At 43.1% G+C, this 23493-nt stretch overlaps 2 protein-coding genes across 3 annotated transcripts in view; one reads left to right on the forward strand and one right to left on the reverse strand.

Annotated features, from left to right (window-relative positions):
* The window catches only part of Crb (crumbs), a 41176-nt gene that overhangs the window by 7099 nt on the left and 10584 nt on the right, over positions 1 to 23493 (reverse strand). For both annotated transcript variants that reach the window (XM_064215012.1, XM_064215011.1), the window contains exons 2-27: positions 17611 to 17775; positions 12361 to 12572; positions 11915 to 12104; positions 11487 to 11583; positions 11216 to 11367; positions 11023 to 11142; positions 10813 to 10938; positions 10136 to 10278; positions 9857 to 10061; positions 9414 to 9485; positions 9215 to 9343; positions 7976 to 8067; positions 7609 to 7851; positions 7387 to 7528; positions 3674 to 3781; positions 3336 to 3458; positions 2863 to 3011; positions 2485 to 2680; positions 2222 to 2399; positions 1959 to 2138; positions 1670 to 1892; positions 1317 to 1559; positions 959 to 1171; positions 566 to 872; positions 314 to 482; positions 102 to 243 (exon numbers count right to left, since the gene is read on the reverse strand). In XM_064215012.1, the coding sequence (XP_064071082.1) occupies positions 102 to 243; positions 314 to 482; positions 566 to 872; positions 959 to 1171; positions 1317 to 1559; positions 1670 to 1892; positions 1959 to 2138; positions 2222 to 2399; positions 2485 to 2680; positions 2863 to 3011; positions 3336 to 3458; positions 3674 to 3781; positions 7387 to 7528; positions 7609 to 7851; positions 7976 to 8067; positions 9215 to 9343; positions 9414 to 9485; positions 9857 to 10061; positions 10136 to 10278; positions 10813 to 10938; positions 11023 to 11142; positions 11216 to 11367; positions 11487 to 11583; positions 11915 to 12104; positions 12361 to 12572; positions 17611 to 17775 (4319 nt within the window). The remainder of the gene's footprint in view (positions 1 to 101; positions 244 to 313; positions 483 to 565; positions 873 to 958; positions 1172 to 1316; positions 1560 to 1669; positions 1893 to 1958; positions 2139 to 2221; positions 2400 to 2484; positions 2681 to 2862; positions 3012 to 3335; positions 3459 to 3673; positions 3782 to 7386; positions 7529 to 7608; positions 7852 to 7975; positions 8068 to 9214; positions 9344 to 9413; positions 9486 to 9856; positions 10062 to 10135; positions 10279 to 10812; positions 10939 to 11022; positions 11143 to 11215; positions 11368 to 11486; positions 11584 to 11914; positions 12105 to 12360; positions 12573 to 17610; positions 17776 to 23493) is intronic.
* Positions 4260 to 6975, forward strand: LOC113404448 (nitric oxide-associated protein 1). Its single transcript, XM_026645337.2, has 3 exons — positions 4260 to 5244; positions 5534 to 5651; positions 5725 to 6975. The coding sequence occupies exons 1-3, from the start codon at positions 4433 to 4435 to the stop codon at positions 6916 to 6918; spliced, it is 2124 nt and encodes a 707-aa protein (XP_026501122.2). The 5' UTR covers positions 4260 to 4432; the 3' UTR covers positions 6919 to 6975.

A 23493-nucleotide genomic window follows, 5' to 3' on the forward strand; every position in this document is an offset into this window, starting at 1 on the left:
CTGAAAAATATACATAATTTCTATGGTCCCACTCTACATGGAAAAACTTGACCAAGTTTTGAGTTCAAAGTGACACAATATCACTTCATGATCATAGTCACCTCGATGAGATGCAGATGTCCATTATCGAGTCTGGTTCCCCCGACGGTGTAGTCCTCGGGCGTCTGATTGAATCGCAGGTGGACGAGTAGCTCGCCCCCCTTCAGCGACGCGCCCACCAGCGTCTCCTCCGTCTGGCCGTACCTGCGGGACGAGGCTGCGGTGAAACGCACGATTCGGTCGCCCCGGAAGCGCCCGCGAAGGGTCCGCGTACCTGGGCAGCGAGCCGAGGTAGAAGATCTGGCCGGAGGGCTTGCGCGTGCGGATGAACATGGAGATGTCGAGCGCGGCGTGCACGGCGCGGCGGGCGGCGTCCGACACCTGCACCGTCACCACCGAGCGCGCCCGCGCCGCCTCCTGCCCGAACGTGGCCGCCGTGTAGTCTGCAAGCGGAGGGCGAGGGTGAGGCGAGAGTGAGGCGAGGGTGAGCCGAGTGCGGCGGCGAGGGGCCCGTCGCAATACGCACTGTACTGGCAGGTGTCGCCCAGGTGCGGGCGCGGGCAGGTGCAGCGGAAGGCCGTCCAGTGGTCCTCGCAGGCGCCGCCCGACAGGCAGGGGTTGGGCGCGCACTGCGGCGTGCGCGGGCACGAGGCCAGCACGCGGTGCAGCACGGCGCGCGCCGCCGCCCTGTCCGCCTCGTCCGCCGCCTCGCCCGCCGCCTCGCCCGCCGCCTCGCCCGAGCCGTCCGCCTCGTCCGCGCCCTCCGCCTCGTCGCCCGGGGCCCGCTCCGTCGGGCTCTCGGCCAGGCTCGAGTTCGAGTCCTCGGGCAGCACCTGCGAGATGTCGTGCATGTCGTACGAAATGTTGCAAAGTGCGATGGAAGTATCGATGATGATTCTTTCGTTGTCATGACACTGACCCACTGTCCGTTGACGACGACGTCCTGGAAGCAGCCCACGAAGAAGTTGGGGCCGTGCGTGAGCGTGGCGTAGGAGGAGCCCGCCGTGCCGAGACGTGTGGAGGGGAACGACGTGACGGACGCGTTGAACGCCTCGTTCTGGCTGATCGGGTAGATAGTTTGCTCCTCGTTAGCCGCCAGCACGAGGTGTGACGAATTGATCGTTACGAAAACCTACAAACAGGAGTTTTATTAACATTAGACATTAGGCTAAGGATTATGAGCCTTGACTTAAGCCCAATACTAATGCTCTATCTCGTAATCGTACATTTCCTGTTTTCAACGTAAACGAAACTAAACAACCGACTTCTACTTATACCTTCTGCCAGTTACTATCATTGAGATTGGAACCGATGAAGACGCCCTCCCACTTGTTGAGCAGCGACGAGTGCAGGTTGAGATGACCGTTGGACAGCTCCAAGAAGAAGTACGTGAGACCCCGGCCCATAGCGAGCAGGCCGTTGCCCAGCGTAGTCTTGAAGCGGAACGAGATGTCGTAGCCCTCCTCGCGAGACGTGTTCACCTCCGCGTAGCTGCTCTTCTCCAGAGACATCGTGGTTATCTAGAAAGACGAAGACTACGCTGACCAACATTCTTCGTAGAGTTAAGAGTTCGTTTGCCTCTTTTTGATAGGTTTTATGCGGTTCGTAAGGTAAGAAACGAGTGGCAGACCTTCTCGCAGGTAGTGCCGTAGTGTCCGGGAGTGCAGGAGCAGTTGAACCGATGCTCGGTCTCGCGCACGAGCCAGGGCAGGCACGTGCCGTGGTGGCGGCACGGGGCGTCGCGGCAGCCCGTCAGCACCACGGAGCAGTTCTGGCCGCCCCAGCCCGCCTCGCACGAGCAGTAGTACGAGGCGCGCCCGTCGTAGCAGCGCCCGTGCTGGCACGGCGTGTACCTGCACGCACGCATCGTCAGTACTCGCCCTCACGCCGGCCGGGGGGAGGCGCGAGGCGGGGCGTACCGGAGACACTCGTTGATCTCCAGCTCGCAGTGCTGGCCCTCGTAGCCGGCGGCGCAGTCGCAGCTGTACCCGCCCACGGCGTCCACGCACTTGCCGTGCTTGCAGGGCGAGGACGCGCACTCGTCGATGTTGATCTCGCAGCGCGGGCCCGTCGTGCCCGCCACGCACACGCACTCGTAGCTGGGGACGGACAAGGAGCTCGCGTGACGGTCACCACACACGACGGACACACCGGGATACGCAGCCCCGGCCGGCTGGCTCACCCGCTGGCGGTGTCGAGCGAGAAGGGCTGGTAGAAGACGTCGGGCAGCGGCGCGGGCAGCGCGGGCGGCGGCGCGTCGCGCGTGCGGTACAGGCTGCGGTCGCTGCGCTGCAGGCACACGCCGGAGTGCTTGCACGGCGCGCTCTCGCACTCGTCCACGTCGGTCTCGCAGTTCTTGCCTGCACACAGAGCGGGCACGGCGTTAGGGGAGCGCACGGCAGCGCACGGGAGGGGTGGGGTCTTGGACGCGGCCGAGCGACTGACCGGTGAAGCCGGGGTAGCACGAGCAGTGGTAGTCGTTGACGTCGTCGAGGCAGGTGCCGCCGTTGCGACAGGGCCGCGGCGCGCACTCGTCGATGTTGATCTCGCAGTCGTCGCCCGAGTAGCCCGTGCCGCTGCACTCGCACGTGTAGCCGTTCAGTCCGTCCACGCAGCGCCCGCCGTGCTCGCACGGACTCGACTGCACACATTCGAAAATACGTCAGATGAATTCTGGGTTAGAGCTAAAATAGACCGAGCGTAGTTTTTTCGGTGGTAAATATTAGACCTACAAAATTTTATACACACTGTTTCATTATTAATTATAACGTAGCCTATTACTACGTAGAAATGGCAATATTTAAATAAACTTCGTCGCGGTACCTCGCAATCGTCGATATCGATCTCGCAGTGCGGGCCGGTGAGTCCGTCCTGGCACACGCACTTGTAGCTGGCGATGCCGTCCACGCACGTGGAGCCGGACGCGCACGGGTTGGTCGCGCACTCGTTGATGTTAATGGAGCAATCCTTGCCTGGTGGAAATACGATATCAACAATCGATGACTGACATTCAAATGTAAGGACAGCTCGTTTCTTCTTACGTGAAAAAAAATTACGATCATAATTTTCTAGTATACTAGTTTCTGCCAAATTCCTAATGTGGTACGGTCGGGAAATGATCGGTTGATGAATTAAGACGTGAATGATTACAAACAAAAAAATAGACTTAAAAAATGACAAATGCCAAAGTCATTTGATGTCGCATTCATAATATCAGTTATTGTCAGAGTAATTGTCTCGGTCATGTGTTCTTTGCGTGCCTTTATATTACGAATACAGATCTGATAAATACGTACCTTCGTATCCCTCCACGCAGGTGCACTCGTAATTATTTTCTAAATTTTGACATGTACCGCCGTTCTTACACGGTGAAGACAAACATTCATCGATGTCCTGCTCGCAACTGTCGCCCGTATATCCTAAGGTCAAATTATAGATTATTATTAAATTTACATATATTTTATGATATCGTTTAATTTTGATAAATAAAAAATAAAGTGTGTTTATTGAATTGATGTAACTTCATAAAACTAAACCTGTATGTCATATACTGAACTTGTTACAAGAAAACAAAGAAAACATATTGCAACAATATCACAGAATTTTAATAATAAATAAATTATATCAAACTCACCCGGCTTGCAATAGCACTGATAGGAGCCAGGGAGATTGACACAAACTCCATTGTTGCATATTTTCGGCATCAGCGTACATTCATCAACATCCAGCTCGCAGAATCGTCCTAAAAAAAATTTTTTTTTTCCTTAATTTCATTCCATGTAAAACATTCAAGCAAAACGAATACAAAATAAAACCACCTTCGAAAATAATCAATAACAAGATGATATTACTAAAAATTTCCATTTCATTATTTGAATTGCATATATAAGAAAAAACTAATTAGAAAAACATTTAATTCAACCACATAACGTAACATTCGCTGTTTACACAAGTGGTTAAACTTAGTCTCTGAACGTAAAACAATAGTTTCATTACACGAGATTCATTGGCTGAGGCGTCATATAATACAAAATGTATTATTACCTATTCATACATTTTCCATAATCGAGGTTAAATAATAAAATGTCTGCAAATTATTTTTTATTATACTGAGATTATATACGACTTTATTGTTTCTTTAAAGTGCTAATAAGTAAATACCTCCTCTGTACATCACTATGACTAATTGACAGCTGACAGTTGCCGTCACACTGACATCGTAATCAAAGGGAAATTCGAAAGACGACGCACACTTGTCACAACAATATTCCTTGTAAAAAGCAGTAAATGTGTAAATATGTGTTATTGAAACTATATACAGTTATTATTTAGTATTAACAAAGTAATATTATGAGAAACACTGCTAAGAAATGTTGAATTCAAATTATTCATAATGATATATTCATTGCGAAACATTTTGAGGTTACATCGGAAACGCAACGCATTTTCGCGTTTAAACCATTTCCGGGCTTCAAATGGCGATGAAAACAGCCACGATAACTCGAATCGAAATAAAAAGAAGCAATTCGAGACACTTTTTCAACAATATAAAGACAAAATAGTGTTTAATTCGTATCTGGAACATGACAAAATAGATCTCGGCCACTATAAATATCACATAAAATCAATAAGACACGCTCGAAAATCGGAAGCAAAACGATATGAAGAAAAGAAATTACCGCCCTTGCCCGTCGCATTGCAGTATTATGTTGATAAAGACAGGCTGTTAGATGAGGAAACTGTTGAAGAAAATGAGGAATCTCCAAAAAATTTTCAATTGCCTTTCTCTCGTACGACAGATGTCAAAATATGTGAAGATGAAATTACTATTTCCAAACTATCCAAAGAAGAGTTTGACAGATCGAATATAAATAAGTGGATGACAAACTATGAACATTTTGACGATGCTATGTTATCGGAGGATGAAAATTATGATGATTTAGATACCCAGTGGAGTAAACATTATGGTACTGCAGATCCGATGGAACCAATCAGCCATGTCAACTGTGGAGGATGTGGAGCTCTCCTGCACTGCAATGACCCTGCTATACCTGGTTATTTACCAAGCGAGCTTTTTAAAGGAAGAAAAAATGAAGAATTGAAGAAAATAGAATGTCAGAGGTGTCATTTTCTTGCAGAGTACAACATTGCATTAGATGTTACTGTGCATCCCGAAGAGTATGAAAAACTTCTTCAATCTATAAGGTTAAATTTTTACCTTAACTATGTCCTTATCTATAGTAAAGGTCTTTAAAAGACATTACTACACTTTATAAAATAAATTATACTTTTGGTCATTAAAAGTAATAAAAAAACAGATTGAGATAATGTTAGTGAACCATTTTACATAATTGTACTTTAGAAACTTTGTCTTATTCATTATTACTAAAAAAATCTAATCTGACATGTTTTCTTTTGGACTACAGAATACTATAATATATTGCTGTAAATGTTTCTCCAATTGTATACTAATTAATAAAATATTCTTTTACAGACACATAAAATCGTTAGTGCTACTGATGGTGGATTTGTTAGACTTCCCATGCTCCTTTTGGTCAGGCATAGTAGACATCATTGGCCCCGATAGACCCATTATTATAGTAGCTAATAAGGTACAATATTGAAGTATTATGTAAAACATGTATTTAAATTATATTATACTATTAACATAATTAACCATTCTAGGTTGATCTCCTCCCTGGTGACAGCATTGGTTATCTGAAGCGAATAAAAGAATCACTCATGTCGGAAATTAAAAAGACTAGACTGAGAGAAGCTAATATTAAATATGTTGCACTGATATCGGCTAAGACTGGTTATGGTGTAGAAGACTTGATATCTGCCATGTTCAAGTTATGGTTATACAAGGGTGATGTATTTCTAGTAGGCTGTACTAATGTCGGCAAAAGCTCTCTCTTCAATGTCCTTTTGCAATCAGACTACTGCAAAGTGCATGCTGTTGACATAGTAAAGAGGGCGACAGTAAGTAGATGGCCCGGAACGACATTGAATCTCTTAAAATTCCCAATCAACAGGCCTTCAGGGTGGAAAATTCGCGAAAGAAGCGTCAGACTACAGTCTGATGCGAGGCTTTTAAAGACTGAAAAAGAAATTAGGAGAGAACAATTATCAGGAAAAAATATATCTGAGGCTCCAGCTCTAATCGGTCATATTGGACGAACATTCAATGAATACCAGGTTTTTAGTGATAACATTGCAGAGAAACGGCAACCCATAGAAGTACTGGACGAAAGGCATGAATTATTTAAGAAAAGTAAATGGTTTTATGATACACCGGGAGTCATACATCCAGACCAAGTACTTTCACTCCTTAGCACTGAAGAACTGCTATTAACTATACCAAAAAAACTTATAAGACCACAGACTTATTATTTGCATAAAGGTTCAACATTTTTTATCGGTGGCTTGGCAAGAGTGGATCTCTTTGACTGCACAGATCCGTGCCGTTTTACAATTTTCTGCTCTGAGAATCTTCCTATAACTGTGGTAAAGACTGATGAGGCGGATGAAATTTACAAAAATTTCGTTGGTACTGAACTATTCGCTGTACCAACCGGTGGTTCAGAGAGACTAATGAATTGGCCAGGATTACAGAAGAAACAAGATAACATACAATATACTGGCGAAGGCCCTAAATTATGTTGCGGAGACATAGTTCTTTCTTCAATAGGTTGGGTATCAGTGACGGCCAAAATAGACACACGTTGTGTAGTTACAGCGTGGACTCCCGAGGGCAGAGGAATCCACAAACGCTATCCTTCACTATTGCCATATTCCATTAATTTAAAAGGCAAGAGGGTCCGAGATACACCAGCATACATGTTGGGAAACATTTTTACTGATGAAGAATTAAATTAGGATTAAATTGTTCATAATAAAAGTAGAAACTCAAGTTACAATAAATTACCATAAATCCAATTTTTTCTTTTGTTTTGTCTTGTAACTCACCAATATTTAATCAATAGCTCTAATGGAAGCTCTTTGATTCCAAAAATCATCTATATAAATTGAACTATCCTTAAATTAGTTTTATAACTGATACTTCCTGATATATTTTTGGATTAGCTTAGTCCCAATGGACTGTCACATTTAGTACGAGTTTCGTAATTATTTATCAAGGCACTGTGTCGTTATACTAATACTTCTTCGTCGTCATCAATAGTTTGTTCATATCGTCGTTATAGAAGTCGACGTAATGAGATATACCAAGACAATGGTTAAACTGTACTCTTTCGGGTGTTTTAGTCTTATTACATTACTATTTAAAATAGCTCGGTATGTCGACAAGTGACCGACAAGCGAGCGGAAGCGAGAGGGACCACCGACCGTTGTGTCCGGGCGGGCACTGGCAGCGGAACAGGCCGTTGTCGAGCGCGAGGCACGTGCCGTTGTGGCACGGCGACGACGCGCACGCAGAGTCCGGCGCGCCCGCCGCGCAGCGCCACGCGCCGCCCTGCTCCACGCACTCCTGCAGCACACGAGGCGTCAGTCGCATCGACTCCGGGGTACGGTGGGGTACGGGATCGTGAAGCCGGTGGTCCGACTCACCTGCCTGGGCGGGCAGGGCGAGGCGCGGCAGTCGAGCGCCAGCTCGCAGTTGGCGCCGCCGTGGCCGGGCCGGCACTCGCAGCCGTCGGCGCGGCACGTGCCGCCGTTGACGCAGCCGCGCCCGCACGCCGCGCCGTCGGCCGCCGCGCCCTCCGCGCCCGCGCCCCCGCCCCCGCCCGCGCCCGCCACGTCGCAGCGCGCGCCGCTCCAGCCCGCCTCGCACTCGCAGCGGAAGCCGGTGGCCTGAGGGTGGCGCGACTGGTGAACGTGCTGGGAGCGTATGGGTGTACGTTCGGAAGTTCTCGATTTGAGGGAGGGGGTGCTTAAACATTATATTCGAGGAGGAGATCAAAGCTGGGGTACTCACGAGGTCGCGGCAGGCGAATGCGTGCGCGCAGGGCGCGGCGGCGCAGCGCTCCGACAGCGCCTTGCCGGCGGGGCCCAGCTCGCAGTACACGCCTGCACACACCACGCGTACACTCGCTCGGCCCTCTCGGTGTCGGTCGGGCCCGAGCGACTCGCGACACCGAAACGACTGCTTATACGATCGAAGGCATCAGAGTAGACGACGTCTATGATCTGATCGTTCTCTCAGCTATTGCTCTGACGTCACTACGAATACGCCCGAGCGACCACAGCGTTACGTGACAGAACATTTTAACTTCGAAGCGCATGCACGATGGATTAAATGTAAAGAACATAAAAATTAAAAGAACATTCAAACGGTTAGGTACCGCAATGAAATAGAAAACTGAATGAGTACAAAACGGCATTGCAAGGGCGATACACGAATGGAGACTACCGACTGACGGCGGCAGGGCGCAGGCAATATTTTTACCGTCTAGTTTGCGTTAAATCGACACTCGTGTATAGCTCTATGTGAAGCCACACATATCACAACATTACGGTGAGAGGTAACGAACCGACCCAATGCTATTGCAATGCAAATCAAGCGACGTAAATTGTAATTTTGTAATTTTAATGAATAATAATGTTCATAACATAACATATGTATCGGCACAGCCGGCCCCGACAGCCCGACGCGACCGTGCATACGTAGTAGATCTACTCGCTCACGTTACACTACACGTAATACTTAAAAAAAAAGGTAAACATGTAAATTAATTTGTATTACTTTTTCGTGTCTTTACTCGTACTAACGCACGCCCAATAAGCTGAACGTGGGCGGGCGCGCCGACGTGAGGGAATACATCTCAAACATCAAATGATTTGCACGATGACGTCATGACGTCCATGCGCGGGTCAAAGTAATCGGGTAATCTCGTACCATATGACAAAGGCCACTGCGAGCTGCTATCGCAGACGCGAGTATTTATTAAAGCGCTTCCCGTCTAGATGAGTATGTACCGGTGCAAAAGGCCGCGATCATATCCGGGGCGGGTCAACGTTAGCTCTCACAAACTAAGACGACACATCACCCAGCACGGCGGAACACCTAGGACAGCGGCAGTCGGCAGGCGGCAGGCGGCAGGCGGCAGGCACATTCAGCGGACACGGCGCTACTCGGTACCTTAACGCTATGGGCTATCTTGTAAGTCCTAACTATCGCGCAACGAGCGCCAGGCCGGCCGGAGCGACGCGGTACCCTTGTATCCGGGCGCGCAGCTGCAGTTGAAGTGGTCGGCGGCGCGCGTGCACGTGGCGCCGTTGAGGCACACGCCCGCCTCGCACGCCGCCTCCAGCGCGCTGCAGTTGGGGGCGGGGCCCGGCGCGCCTGCGGGGGACGGCGGTCACTCGCGAGTCGCCACGGGCGTCCCGCGGGGCGCTCGTCGCGACTCACTCACCGTAGTAGCCCAGGTCGCACACGCACAGGACCTGCTTGGACACCATCACGCCGGCCACCATGGCGGGCATTCCTGCGGGAGAGGTCGATTCAGTTTTCTCGTAAACCGATACCACAGCAGATTCTCGGAAATATGAGCCCGTAAAAAGCTACAAAGGTGTCTATTTTTAACCGTCATGTAGTCAATACTAGTACAATTTTTGATAACAATGAAATGTTGTTTACGCCTTTAAAGACGTATCACTTTGTACGTTACCCAAGTCAGATATTAATTTTAAGTGCTTAGTGATAAGTTGATGGTGTAACTTTCTCCAATAAATAAATAAATAAATAAATAAATAACAATATATAGGCAGCTGAAACTCTTCAGTCGGAGATCTGTTCCGTTTCGCACAAGAGGGAAGTCAACGATTTGGCTCTCGGCTGTCAATAAACGTCCAGTACCGGCGCGGCAGTGCGAGCGCGGCGGGCACTGCAGCTCGGCGCAGGCGGCGGGCGCGGCGGGCGCGGCGGGCGCGGCGGGCGCGGGCGCGGGCTCGCACAGCGGCGGCGCCAGGCCGCGCGCGCACACGCAGCGGAAGCCGGCGCCGCCGTTCTCCTCCACGCAGGCGCCGCCCACGCCGCACGGGCCCGACGCGCACGCCGACATCTGCGGAAAGCGGGCCGTCAGCGCGTGCGGGGCGCCGGTCGCGCCGGTCGCGCTGGCGCTCGGGCCGGGCGGACCTGGTGGCAGCGCTCGCCGGTGTAGCCGGGCAGGCAGGCGCACACGAAGCCGCCGTACGTGTCGTAGCAGGCGCCGTGGCCGCACACGCCGCGCTCCTCCTCGCACTCGTTCACGTTGAGCTCGCAGCGCGCGCCGCCGTAGCCTGCGACCGCCCACCGATGTAATCATTATAATAAACTTTGCGTATATTCAAAAGATTTTTTAGGAATTTCGAAACTTATGATTGAACCTTATTCAGATTTCATCTCATTGTAAACTGCGAGTTTGACGCAAAAGTCGCAAAGTATACATTGGTTCGGTTGGAATTGGAGTCTATGTTAAATCGTAACAATTTAGTAAAGCGCAATCAAGAATTTTCTGCCCGTCCACGGCTGGAGCTCTTCAAAATGAGACCATAACCGATTGCCGACTTGTGTGCAGCTGTCGTGCCATAATCGCTGGGACAAAAATCGCCTTACGCTATTAATACATAAGATGATTAACAGCAGTCGTTCGCCTCTCACTGCCGGCCAAGTCTAGCCAATCGCGCGGGTGATGTCGTACGGAGTGCAGGCGAGTGTGCAAGCAAAGGTGCACTCTATACCCCGGGATTACCACTACTACTACTACTAGAGCGGTGAGGCGGCAAATAGGCTGGTAAGCTGGTGACTGGTTTTCCAGCACAGCAGTACGCTACCGGTGCCGGCGCAGTCGCAGGTGTAGTTGTCGACGTCGTCGACGCAGCGGCCGCCGTTGAGGCACGCGGCCGCGCCCGCGGACGAGCACTCGTCGATATCGATCTCGCAGTTACGACCCGTGTAACCTGCGAACATTCCGCCAGTCAGTTTATCGTCGCCAGTTAGTTTACAGTCGGCCGAGACCGAGTCTGCCATAGCACAGGACCCACCAGAGGGACAGTCACACACGTATTCGTCCGCTCCGGGCGGCACGCTGCAGCTGCCGTTGTTGCGACACGGGCCCGCCACGCACTGCGGGTCCAGCGACTCCTCCAGCTCGCAGTAGGTGCCTGTGGGACAGCGGGGGTATGAGCGCGGGCGGGCGGGCGGGCGGGCGGCGCGGGGCGGGCGGAGGGTGCGCACCGTGGTAGTGCGGCGGGCACAGGCAGGCGTAGTCCCCGCGCGCGTCCTCCACGCAGTGCGCGCTGTTGCGGCACGGCGCCGACGCGCACGGGTCGCCCGCGTCCACCTCGCAGTTGTTGCCCGTGTAGCGCGCCGTGCAGTGGCACTCGTATCTGGCGACCGCGATAGCGTGGCATTAATCCTGGTGTTATGATGATGTTACGCGTGCGGTACGCGGCAATATTGGAAGTTGTGATCGTCCCAGGTCCCATGAATGTATGAACAGACTAACTTATCGTGTCTGGATATGCAGGTGCCGTGCCTCAAACATGGTTCGTTGTAGCAGTGATCTTTCGGTGGTATTCTCAAAACGTCTTTTCTATCTATACCTGAAATAAAAAGAATAACATCTTATCATATGCAATCGTAAATAAAAACAGTATATTTTTACATCGTTTCTTTAGTGGGTGAAAATTTGTTATGTCTGATCAAGGATTTATAATCGTTGGGGGAACAGTCGTACACACGTCATGTATCTCCTCTGCTTTATTATGATACTCAAGGTGAGTGCCAAGACTGAACACCACGACACTTTCTATGATATGATACCGGGCGACTTCGCGTTGAAGTACTTGAGAAACGCTACTAGATTGTGGTTAAAAGCCATCGCCTACTTCCTCGGTGTCGATAAACGAGTCATATAAGGAAAATATAACGTACAGTCGTCTGTGGTGAGCGGGCAGTTTCCGAAGCGCACGGTGCTCTGTAGTACGTGCGCCGCGTGGAACTCCAGCTGCGGGCCCTCGTGCACGCAGCCGCTGAACAGGTTGCCCACCAGCACCACCGCCTCGCGCGACTCCAGCGCGCCCGGTGTCAACAGCTCGGGATTCCACGTCACGTTCGATATCACCTGGCACGTATTTCATTATCATACACGAAGAGTGCTGTTACAATGTTAAATGGTATCCAAGCTATAATCATGTTATTTGTAACACTCGACGAGACGATAGAGAGCAGATGGGTATGTAAGATTCGAAATTGGAAGCCCGACCTCAAGAGGCGTTAGCAAATTAAATACTCGTTAGTCGTCAGTTTCTGTGGTTCATATCAATTACAACATATACATTATACATACATCAAATATAAATATTATGCTCCTGTGCTACCTGTGTGTCCTTATCGACTTCGAGGAGTAGCGAGGGCGGGTTGGGCCTGTATCGGAGTGCGACCCAGTGCCAGCGGTTGTCGAGAGTCTCCTTGACGAGGCCCACCTCTCGGTGCGACTGCCCCGGCCGAGCCCACGACACAACCACCTGCTCGTACAGAGCTGTCACGTGCAGCGTGTAGCCCTCGTACCTCTGAGAGAACAACTCGCCTCCTGCCACGAATACGAACATCACATCAAATCTACTTGTTTAACATTCGTAGAGCTTCAAAAGTTTAATAACTTTCAAATTTTGTCTTTGAAACTAATTAGAAGGACAGTTTTAATCGAGAACGTCTTAATTTATACTCTAATGTACACAAAATTTGTACTTATATTATAAATGCGAAAGTAGCTCCATCTGTCCGTCTGTCTGTTACACAATCAATATTAATCCACTGAATCGATTTTGTTGAAATTTGTAAAAAAACAAGCTTAAACCCTAAGGACGGACATAGGTTACTTTTTCTCCCTTTTCAAAGGTAATGTTGGGGATAAAGTGTTGTAAAAAAGTTCTTAAAGCGTGTTCGTCACAATCCGAATTCCAAGCGGGCGAAGCCGCTGGTGCATCTAATAATAAATAAATAAAATCGAATATAACGGCTCAACGCGAGCCTCATCGCACACGTATGACGTAAGGTTGTAAGTAGGTGCGCAAAATGAAAGTAAATTTTACAAATACTATAAATTGAAGTGTAACGTTATAAATTAATTTTTGTGTGACTAAACTATACAACGTTACACTTAAATTACCACATACTACACGACTACTACACACATATACCAATTGATGAATTAAGGAAAAATGCCCACAAATTATCCCAATATATTAGATGAATCACGTCTCGTATCAACGAATGTTTCAGCCATAACTTAAATAAGCTATAGAAAAAAAGATCGTTCGTCGAACGGGTCTCATGTGGACCAGAAGGGTCAACTAGCAGCCCGTCTTACATAATCCCCCGAGCGGAACTCGTGGGAGTAGAAGCTCCTCTGAGTGAATACAATAATATGCAACAACTCGGTCTCCTAATAAACACTTTGAAATTGTTCATTCAAAAAGTTGCGAGCTCATTAGAGTAATCGTTCAAACAAACAGGTTGTGACGCAGTCTATTAGTTATCTTATTTTTAATAAATGTACCTGTCCGTCACGTTATGGTCATGAGCGCCCAGCGGTGACACGTGAATTGATTATTATTCATGTCAAAACAAAACGCTATCGTCTCACGTTCCCGCCTTTAATACTCCCGTCTTAACTGTGTTAGCCGACGCCAAAGGAGGAGGGAGAGCTTCCCGATTCGGTTGTTGTTGTCTACGTCATTTTTTTGTCTTCGATTACAATTTTGTTGTTGCACCATTTATCAGAACTAACACGTGTATTTATTGTATTAAATCTAAGAGTAAAAAATATTCGAACTAATTTAACAGTGACGTCCCATACATTAATTTATTATTTTACCGTACACTTATATTACTCCACAGGATGAATCTCTTATATGGATAAGCCTTGGTGTGTAACACAATTATTTCCTGTCAATTGTGTCTAAAAAAATGATTCTTACAAAAAATATAAAACAAAACATGAAGATGATAATGAATTACTACATTACAGTCAATTAAATAATGGTTTTTAATGTAATACATAAGTACATGACAGTCAAAAAATTCATACGTTATTCGGAATATAAGTTTTATCATTAATAAGAGAAAAAAATTGCGTTCAATCTTGAAAGAAGAATAATGAACGCAGCCAGACTTGCTCGACTACTTTTTTACGGAAATTCGATTTTTAACGACACACGTAGGCGACTAGTTTCGATATGTTTGGTTTAATCATCGCCGAGGTAAACAAAAACATAGTGAACTGAAGATATATTTTTTCAGAACGAATGCAATAAACGAAAATAATGTTTATCAATTGGTGAGTGTGCAATATGTGTGTACTGTTTATACAAGTCTTAGTATTCCGGTAATCTCTGACATACAGCTATTATTGAACTCCGTGTTGTGAAGAGGGGTTCGGGTGCACTGACCGTTTTCAAACTTTTGCATGGACTTCATACTCAAGACTTTTTTAACCACTATTCGACGCGATGAGCTATAAAAGTAAAGTTTGCAATTGACCCCACGGCCAGGCAAGTTTACTTCCGGTCTTTGCATGAATTTTAATTAATAATAACTATTAACATTTCCATGAAACATTTTACGCACACGTGGCTTCGATCATCAATTCGGATGATCGTTACATAAAATCAATGCATCAATGATGTAACCGTCATCGGATACAGCGGGCGGCGGCGCGGCGGAGGCGGCGGCTCTCGTGTGAGGACAGAGCGCGGCGGCCGTGCGCGTGCGACGATCCGCAACTCGCGGGCCAGCAGTCAGCACGCGCGCGACACGAATTTTAACAATGTATAAACGGTTAGCTTCATATTTGAACACGTGTTGATGACCAGATTATTGCTATTTTATGCAAACCATTGCAAATATTTTGACGTCGAAATTTATTTAATAATATTCGTAAACAAATTGTTATCATAAATTACCACGTCCGTTCAGTTTTTAGAAGATATAATTTCATTTGACATAGAACTTTCATTGAATGTATTATTTTATAATTGTTATTTTTTTATAGTAGTGTAGTCGCTTACAGTTGCGTGATGCGTCCACAAGGAGAGACGCCGCGGGCATTCGAGTAAAAAAATATTATTACGATGATTGATTACGTCAGAAAAATTCGTAATTACCGAACAAAAAGGTGCACAATGTTACTTACTAAGTATAAAACGAAATTAAAATAAAATAACTTTTAAAATAATAAATTAGTTGATACGATCCGAGATCGTAGTAATTACCAGACAAAATATAATACATGAACTAGTTGTTGCATGTCTTTTGCTTAACGAATAGGAGGCCTTCGTCCAGCAGTGGGATAGCTTGAGATAAGAGAACGAGGATTTTAAGGTAAGTTTACGGAGTGACCGCAGTTCTCATACCGCTGTCAACATGGCGGAAGGAAGCAGTAGCATTTCCTTTAACGTTATATGTACCTATAATATACGATTACATCTATTACATACGTGAATACCAAGCAAGATGTGTTTGTGCGATTGTTTGAGTGCCAGTCAAGAAATTTTGTTGAGAACCCTTTTTGTATTATTTTACATATGGGTTTAAGTATTGGGCTAGATATTTAAAGGTTTTACTCTCCTAAAGACAAAAACGATTCGAAAACACGTCAATCCCGTCCCTCGATGCACGTATTTCATATTAAGTGCTTTTAATGTTCGACACTTAGAGCTGTTTTTTTAACAAACAGGCCGAATCGTGTCAAACTTACAAAAACCAGGTAACGATGGATTTCCCAAACTAATTTTTAATCGCTTGACGCACCAACAGAGGGTAAATTCGAAGATCTTTAAAAGCTGGATTGGCTTAATGGAATGTTTAAAAACTCGTAAACAAATTTTCACGTAAAATTGATCTTCGCGTTAAAATATCGTGGGTTTTTTATACTCCGACTAACTATCGAAGGACAAATATAAGATACTCTTTGAATCAATCTCGAAGACATTACGTCATATCAAATGTCTAATGCGTAACAAATAAATAAGTTATTTATTCAAATCAAAATTATAGTAATACAGCATCAACCCTTATACAATTAAGTACCTTAAATACGTTTGCATTCGACATACATAGATCAATATGGCCCTTTTGAACATGAAATTAAAAAAAATTCGAAGATACGATTTAAAATGCACTGACATAGCGGTTTATAAAGATATTCTGTAGTATGATAAAAGGATCTAAGTTTATCTCTCCAATTAAAGTCGATTATTTTCTTATTTAAATATTTTATTGTTAACAATTATATTCAACAACAATGTCAAGTGCCTTCTAGTTTATTCCCGCGTTGCCATAGTTACATAATTAAAATAATTATGTGACTATGGCCAGTTATAACTTATGAATTTGAAACTTATTAGTGTATATATTACATAGTATTAAATAAATACATCATAATATAACATCTTGGCTAATTAACCTTACAATATTTAGTATCCGAAGCCGGGGCGGGTCGCTAGTAATACACATTTTAGTAAAATTTATGGTTTAACTACGGGCTAAAGGCAACTTAAGATTAATTTAGTTTTAATATATTACACATCTTATTTATTTAACCCGATGTTTCTAGAAATGTAAACGCATTGCGGTCAACGGACCATCTTTATAAGGAGACGTGCTCTAAATGGCATGTCAAGGCGAACGATGCAAGCTAGAATGTCATCTATGTACACGCATATTAATTTAACAACATACTCTTAACGAGCTGCGACATACAATAGAGACACGCCACAGTTATACCATATGAGTAATACCACACACATGTTACATGGCACTCAAACGGTCTAAGATCTTACCTGATTTGCTGGCGGGCAGTCGCTAAACTAACTTTCGATTCAGATAAAAATACGAATATATACACAACTCATAGTTTTGCTTTTACGTAAAACTTTAGTAAACAGTGCGTTAAAATACGAATAGAGGAAAATAACTATTATTTATGGTTAGGTAGTTCCTTTTGGACTGTTGTTAGTGCAGGCCCGTCAGCGTGGGTATCGCCCACTTTGTACTCGTTCTGTCGCCAAATAACAATATTTTGCTGGTTATATTCTAGTTTTAACGATGAATTGAGTGAGTGTTTATATATGATAAAAATGACTAAACATACTTGACGATGTAGAACTGCTACATTTAACGTAGAGTGCCATTGTCTATGGGTAAAGTTGAGAGGTTGAGATTATCCTCGCGAATATCTTTAAAGCCGGTACTTAGTTTGGCACGCATTCAAATTAATAGTCAGACGGGATTGATAGACAGAAATGAATCGATGGATCATTGGTTACTAGATAAAACTATATAAAAAAGGCCGCTAAATATTGTTAAAATACGTCAAACATTGTTAATATAATTTCGTCTCATTTTCCTCGTGATATTTACTTCATCGCTAAGCTGAAGGTAAATTTTTAATACCAGTAAGTTATTTTAAAGCGCCTTGAGCGTCATCGCTACGTCAAGTATACCACACGTTTAAATCTAAGATCGGAGACAATAATTTTATTACCTTTACGTTTCGTTTCATCTTACCATGATATTAAAGTTTATGTTTAACTTAAAGTCAGCAGGTACCATACAGGCCAACTTACCGACACAAGTCCGAAAGCTGAGTCCGACGAGCTGCTTCAGTGAGAAGGGGGTGGCGAGGCGTATGTAGGAGGAGCCGTTGAAGTAGGCCTCTGGTCTCTCGGACGGGCCGAGTGGACCCGTCGCGAGTATACCTGACGCTGTAATCAACAGGAGCGCGAGGCAACCTGGAACAAAAACATTATTTTAAACATTTGTTTGTTTTAAAATAATACAATGTAATGCTGTAAAATAAAGGTTTAAAAATCACCCTGTCCCCAATCAAACGCGGGTTAATGGATTGCATGTAAGGGATGAAATTCGGGCGTAGTGGTTCCCTTCAGCGCCAAACACGAAGCGAATTATAAACATAAATTAAGCACATGAAAAGTATGCGGTGCTCTTCCGGGTCTGAGCCCGCGATCTTCGCTTAAGACCCCGCGTCCTGCCGTCTCTGTCTCGGCTCTCGCCGTCTCGGATGGTGAATTTCTTTAACTCTTTTGCGATAGATTACTAGTAGTATTGCTTTAAAAACATTAAGTTAGTTGATATAGCCATACAAAAATAGTTGAAATGTTACTTATTATTTGCTAAATAGGAGAGATTATTTCAAATGTACAAATAAAAGCTCCTGTGTTTGCATTTAGCCTCCGATAATCGTTCAGTTTATTATTTATATAAAACGTAACATAATCTAATACAGTACGAAACAGTCGACTTATGTCTTATAAAATTAAAAGTTAGTTGAAACTGGTGCAACTACGTAACAAATTTATCCTATCATCGAAAGTCATTCTAACTTCAGAAAGTTTAAGCTTAATTGATTTTTTTTTAATAAATTTCTTAGAGTGTGCTCATAGTCACAATTAGTTTAAAGTTTTAAACAATGCTTAATAAAGCGAAATAAGAGTTTATGTAGAGGTACAAATGAACAGTAACCCGCGACAGTTCCCTAGCCTACATTACGAAAGTTCTTTGACCGTGAGCACTATTAGAGTCTCGCGCTATAGTAATAGAGCTCGGTACAGGTTTTACAGCCAATATTATTAATTTATACGCAGTGATATAACAACATAAACTTAAATTAACCCAATTTATTTCCGATCACGAATTGTTTTTTATCAGAAGAATTATATTAACGTAACATATACAGGGTTATTGGTAATTCGACGTATTCCCGTTAGGAGGTGACAGTACGAATTTCCACCACCGTCCTTTGCGGTCATTTTATTTCGGTTGTTTTGAAATAAGATCCTAGTTGTTATACATTTTTGGAGAGCTATGGAAACGTTTATGTTTTTAAAATAATCTGCAGGACAAGTTTCATAACGATTTTTTTTGTATTTTTAACAAAGATCAAAAAAATATTGACATATCTTTTTCCGTCTCGCATTTTTAAATTTGGACCGATAATTATTGTGTTAATATTAACAAATAACCAGTGTTTATTCGTTTTTATAAATCAGAAGAAAAAAATAGATTTTAATTGATACTTTTTTTTAAATAAATATTTGAAGTTGCATTTTTGACTTATTTTGAAAAAATCTAAAAAACGTGATAACTCAAAAATGGTTCACTTTTGCATTATGCATATGGGGGTTAAAATTATCGCAAATAATCGCCCCTATCACCCCCTAATGAGAATACGTCGAATTACCAATAGCCCTGTATAAAACAGAGACAAGAACAAGCGGTGCTTTGTATCACTCAGATGATCACTCATCAACAAACGGTCAATTGGAACATTAAATTTAATGTTCTAGCTGTTTCTAAAGCTTTGACTTTGTTTACATGTTTATAAATACTGGCGAAACAGAATATAGAGTCGTATTTACGTGTGACGGAGCGAGCGCTAGCCAGTACCGGCTAATCGAGTTAGAATCGATTAGCCACGGAATCGATTCCGACCCAGTAGTGTTGGTTAATGAGATTTTTTCTGCACGTGGAAAGTGCGAAATGGGAAAGTCGGCGAAACTCGACAGACAACACGATATGGGAACCATACAGTCTCGTGATGCGGAGATAGCATTGTTGCGATATGAAACTACTGTTTTCCATTCAGTCGATCGCACGTCATTATCATAGTTCATAAATACATTATTGTGTAAAATTTGCCTGCACGATAGAACAGATATTTTGTCAATAAATTAGTTATTATTTACATAACACATTTGTAAGGAAATTCTGAACCACAACCGTAAAATGGCAATCCATAAGAGATGACCTGATTTTGGCCAGACTGGTCGAATACCACCTAGACCGGCTAAAGAATCCAAAGTCATGCCCTACACGAATAATCGTCAAATAAACTTGCAATCTGTTCTGCTAATATACGATACGATCAATAGCGTCTGTTTACTCGTCCAATAATCCAGTAAATTAGTAACGACGATGTCAATAGTTGTATCATTACAATGGAATCCACAAAACGGCAATGTGATTACGTAAATACGCAGTCTGCACTGACCAAGCAAACAATCAGCAAATTATATACAAATAAAATTAAACCTTAATATAATTGATATAAATCACATATTACTATAACGAAATATTAATTTAGCATTCGTGCGGGTACGTTTGGGTGCAATCAAAACGACGATCGAAAATATTAGACATATCTAAACGAGTTTACAATTACAAGCCAATGGAAAGTCTCAAATCGCATAAGATTTAAAATTGTGCATACAATGTTATGTTACGAAACACTCTCGTAACTTTAATATTGATCTTACGTGTAGGGTTAACAACATAATACCGTGTCATGTTATTCTAATCGAACGTTACCCAAGAAAACATATACATATATTTTATAAATATATCAAAAAGCGAACGAACGCGGGATTTTTTTATGGAACATAAACACATATTTACAACAGGATATATTAATTGTATAACAACAACAATTTAACAACAAAAACACTGACTTCAATTTCTTTCTTCAAATTTAAATGGGACCAAACGTGAAGCATACCCGAAACGAAATAAGAAGAATAAGAAATCTGTTCAAAATCTATCGACGCTCAAAATAAAAGATCATAAAAAATACAACCAAGTTAATATTTACTTACTTACTTTAATACTTTTTAAATTGATCACTTGAATATGTTAACTTAAACAACACAACACTAAATAACATAGACAAAGTTCGAAAAGTTGACAGCCCTAGTCAACATTACCAATCTCGGCGTTCCACATACGAGTAGGTACATAGGACACACGTTACTATTAAACTGGTTGCTGATTTTATAATATACTAAAATGTATATATATGTACGTACTTCTGCCCCTGGAGATTTGTGAATAACTTTATACCGCAACATATATCCAGTGTTTGTGTTCATTATCTGTGCAGACCTGAAAAGGCAGACTTTTGCGAGAAAAAAAATCTATGGGGTTCTAAGCGTTCCTAGTTTTCGCATCGGGTTGAGCATCGGTTGCCATGTCAAAAAACCCGATTTTGCAAACTCAAGTGCGTCGTACAAAAATGAAATGGTACCATTTTATTTTGGTATTTTTTTTGTAAATATATATTTTTTTATTACCTGCATCTCGTGGTACTATAATTAAGATAAAGAAATAAACTGACAAACGTCTGCTGTTATTAAAACAATTACTTTTAACGGCATACGACTGGTTTTTTAACATATATTTTTCCTTATTTTCAGAAATGGAAAGAAATAGATATTATCAGCGGGCGCTAATGTGTGCGCAGATCTATTGTGCCTTGTATCGGTTTTAAAATCTCATATTAGACCAGTCCTCTCTCCAGTCATATCTCTCAAATACACTGTACCGATTCACTGTTGGTAGAAAACATAACTATTATTGTTTAAAATTAGTCAACTGTAAAGCTACCAAGTTCCGGAATGTAAATAAAACCTGCGTGAAATCCAGTTGTAACGTTCATTTACGGATTTATAAAATATATTAGATCATCAAATACAATTTTTCATCTTCTCCGGCATATGATAATGAATACTAATTCCATACCTTTTTATAATAAATATATGTTATAAATAAATAAAAGTGACATAATAATATTGAATATCATACAAAATATTGTATATCGTTGACTGGTCACAATTCCAGCAAGCCAGGCCGCGGACAATCACGTAGAGTCATGCAGGTCACGTTCCGCCATCTTTCCCACTTCCTTTTCCTCAACTCAACACATCGATACACTTATAATTGCATTTTTTAAATTTTGTATTTCAATTCAGTGTAACTCCCCAGCTATGTGCAGTTAAAGAAACATAATACCTATTTAGTTAAGAGAAGACCATTAAAACCATTTAAAGGTTTTTTTAAAGAAACTTCTTTATATTTGCGTTTAGATGTGTGTAATTCTATACTGGGGCTAATTCAATACTAGTTTCTAACGGTAAAGATACGTTTCCGATTCTGTTCCTCATTACTGCTGTGTTACTATAATTTAATATTTCTAGCCTTAAATGAAATATTAAATTATTATATAACGAATACCCCACGAAACGCAAAGAAATTATGAATAGACGCATGTTCGCCATTAGCTGGACACTCAAAGCTTCAAACGTACTTGGAGCGTACACTATTGCATATTGTGAACATGAGAAAGCTGCATACGTTAGACACATGTTCAGGTCCAAGAGATATGAACACCTGCAACTCACCATGATGGGAAAAGTATCCGGAAGTAGGCGCGTAGGTCGTAGAAGAAAACTTGGTTACTCAAGATAAGGCACTGCCGCCGAAGTGTTCGGTCTCGCAAGGAATAGGGCAAACATATAAACAGCCTTCGCTTGTCTAGCAGAAGAAGGAGCCTTAAATATTTAAAATATTTAAAGATATTCAAATTCTTGCTAAATTACGAATGGAGAAGTCTATTTCTGTTTATTTAAATGTAAATACGATTGTAATGACCGAGACGGCAAAAAAAAATTCGCATTTTTGTTTCCATTAAAAATTTTTCACGAGGTCTCAACAAACGTGTGCGTTGACCTTGACGTCATCCCACTTAAAAAAACCGCGTACCAACACAATAATATTACAGTTACTTCCTAAACTCCAAGTGGTAAACACGAAGATAATATTTACATGAAATCATCCTCATACGAGATACAATTTTCTCTCGACGAGATGAGACGAGGCGTCGTTGCGAAATGACCTTCAACGTGTGGAGATAAGAACGAGCGGGATTCGCCATTGTTGTTCTTACAACAATGGATGATTACCGGCCTCGGAGTACCGCAAGTGGGACTTATTGGACTATTGCGGTGTTCGCTTCGCCGCTGTCTGATGAACGGTTCAGATTATTAACTCCAGCCGACGGCGGTTTCTAAGCTGTTTTATTGTTATTCGTATACAAAGCTTTATTTACGGCTGTAAATATATTTCTGTGTTCGTTATGCACCTTAGTTGACCGTACAATAAAATATTCACACAGTTTGTATTGCAGCTTTGAATCATCGTTATGCTGTGAGTAAAGAATGACTGCACTTGACGTTCAAATTCTAAATACTTTACATAGTGACGTTGTCAAATTAAACAAAGTCCAAATATATTGGACATGAGTTAATCGTAACAAAGGGACAAAGAAACTCGCAGCCGCTTCATTGCAAAGGTGTTGAAGTTATTGTACATATCTAATATGTACATAGTTGTGGTCGAGTTCGCTTTGCTTGCTACCAGCGCAGATCCTTTACTTATTTATCTTTGTTCAATATACATATTTAAATTCAAAATGTATCGACAACTGAATCAGATTGACGGAATTTTCAAGGCGTTCTTGTGAGATACTTGACTTGACTACTTGATTTGTCGGTATAAGCTAGTCCTTAATAAATATTACTTTTCAAGAACGGATTTAAATGATTTAAGATAGCCAACAATCCTCATTTTTTTGCCTATTTCCTAATATAGCTTAAAAA

The sequence above is a fragment of the Vanessa tameamea genome, chromosome 5 (genome assembly GCF_037043105.1).
Source record: "Vanessa tameamea isolate UH-Manoa-2023 chromosome 5, ilVanTame1 primary haplotype, whole genome shotgun sequence".
NCBI classification, from domain to species: Eukaryota; Metazoa; Arthropoda; class Insecta; order Lepidoptera; family Nymphalidae; genus Vanessa; species Vanessa tameamea.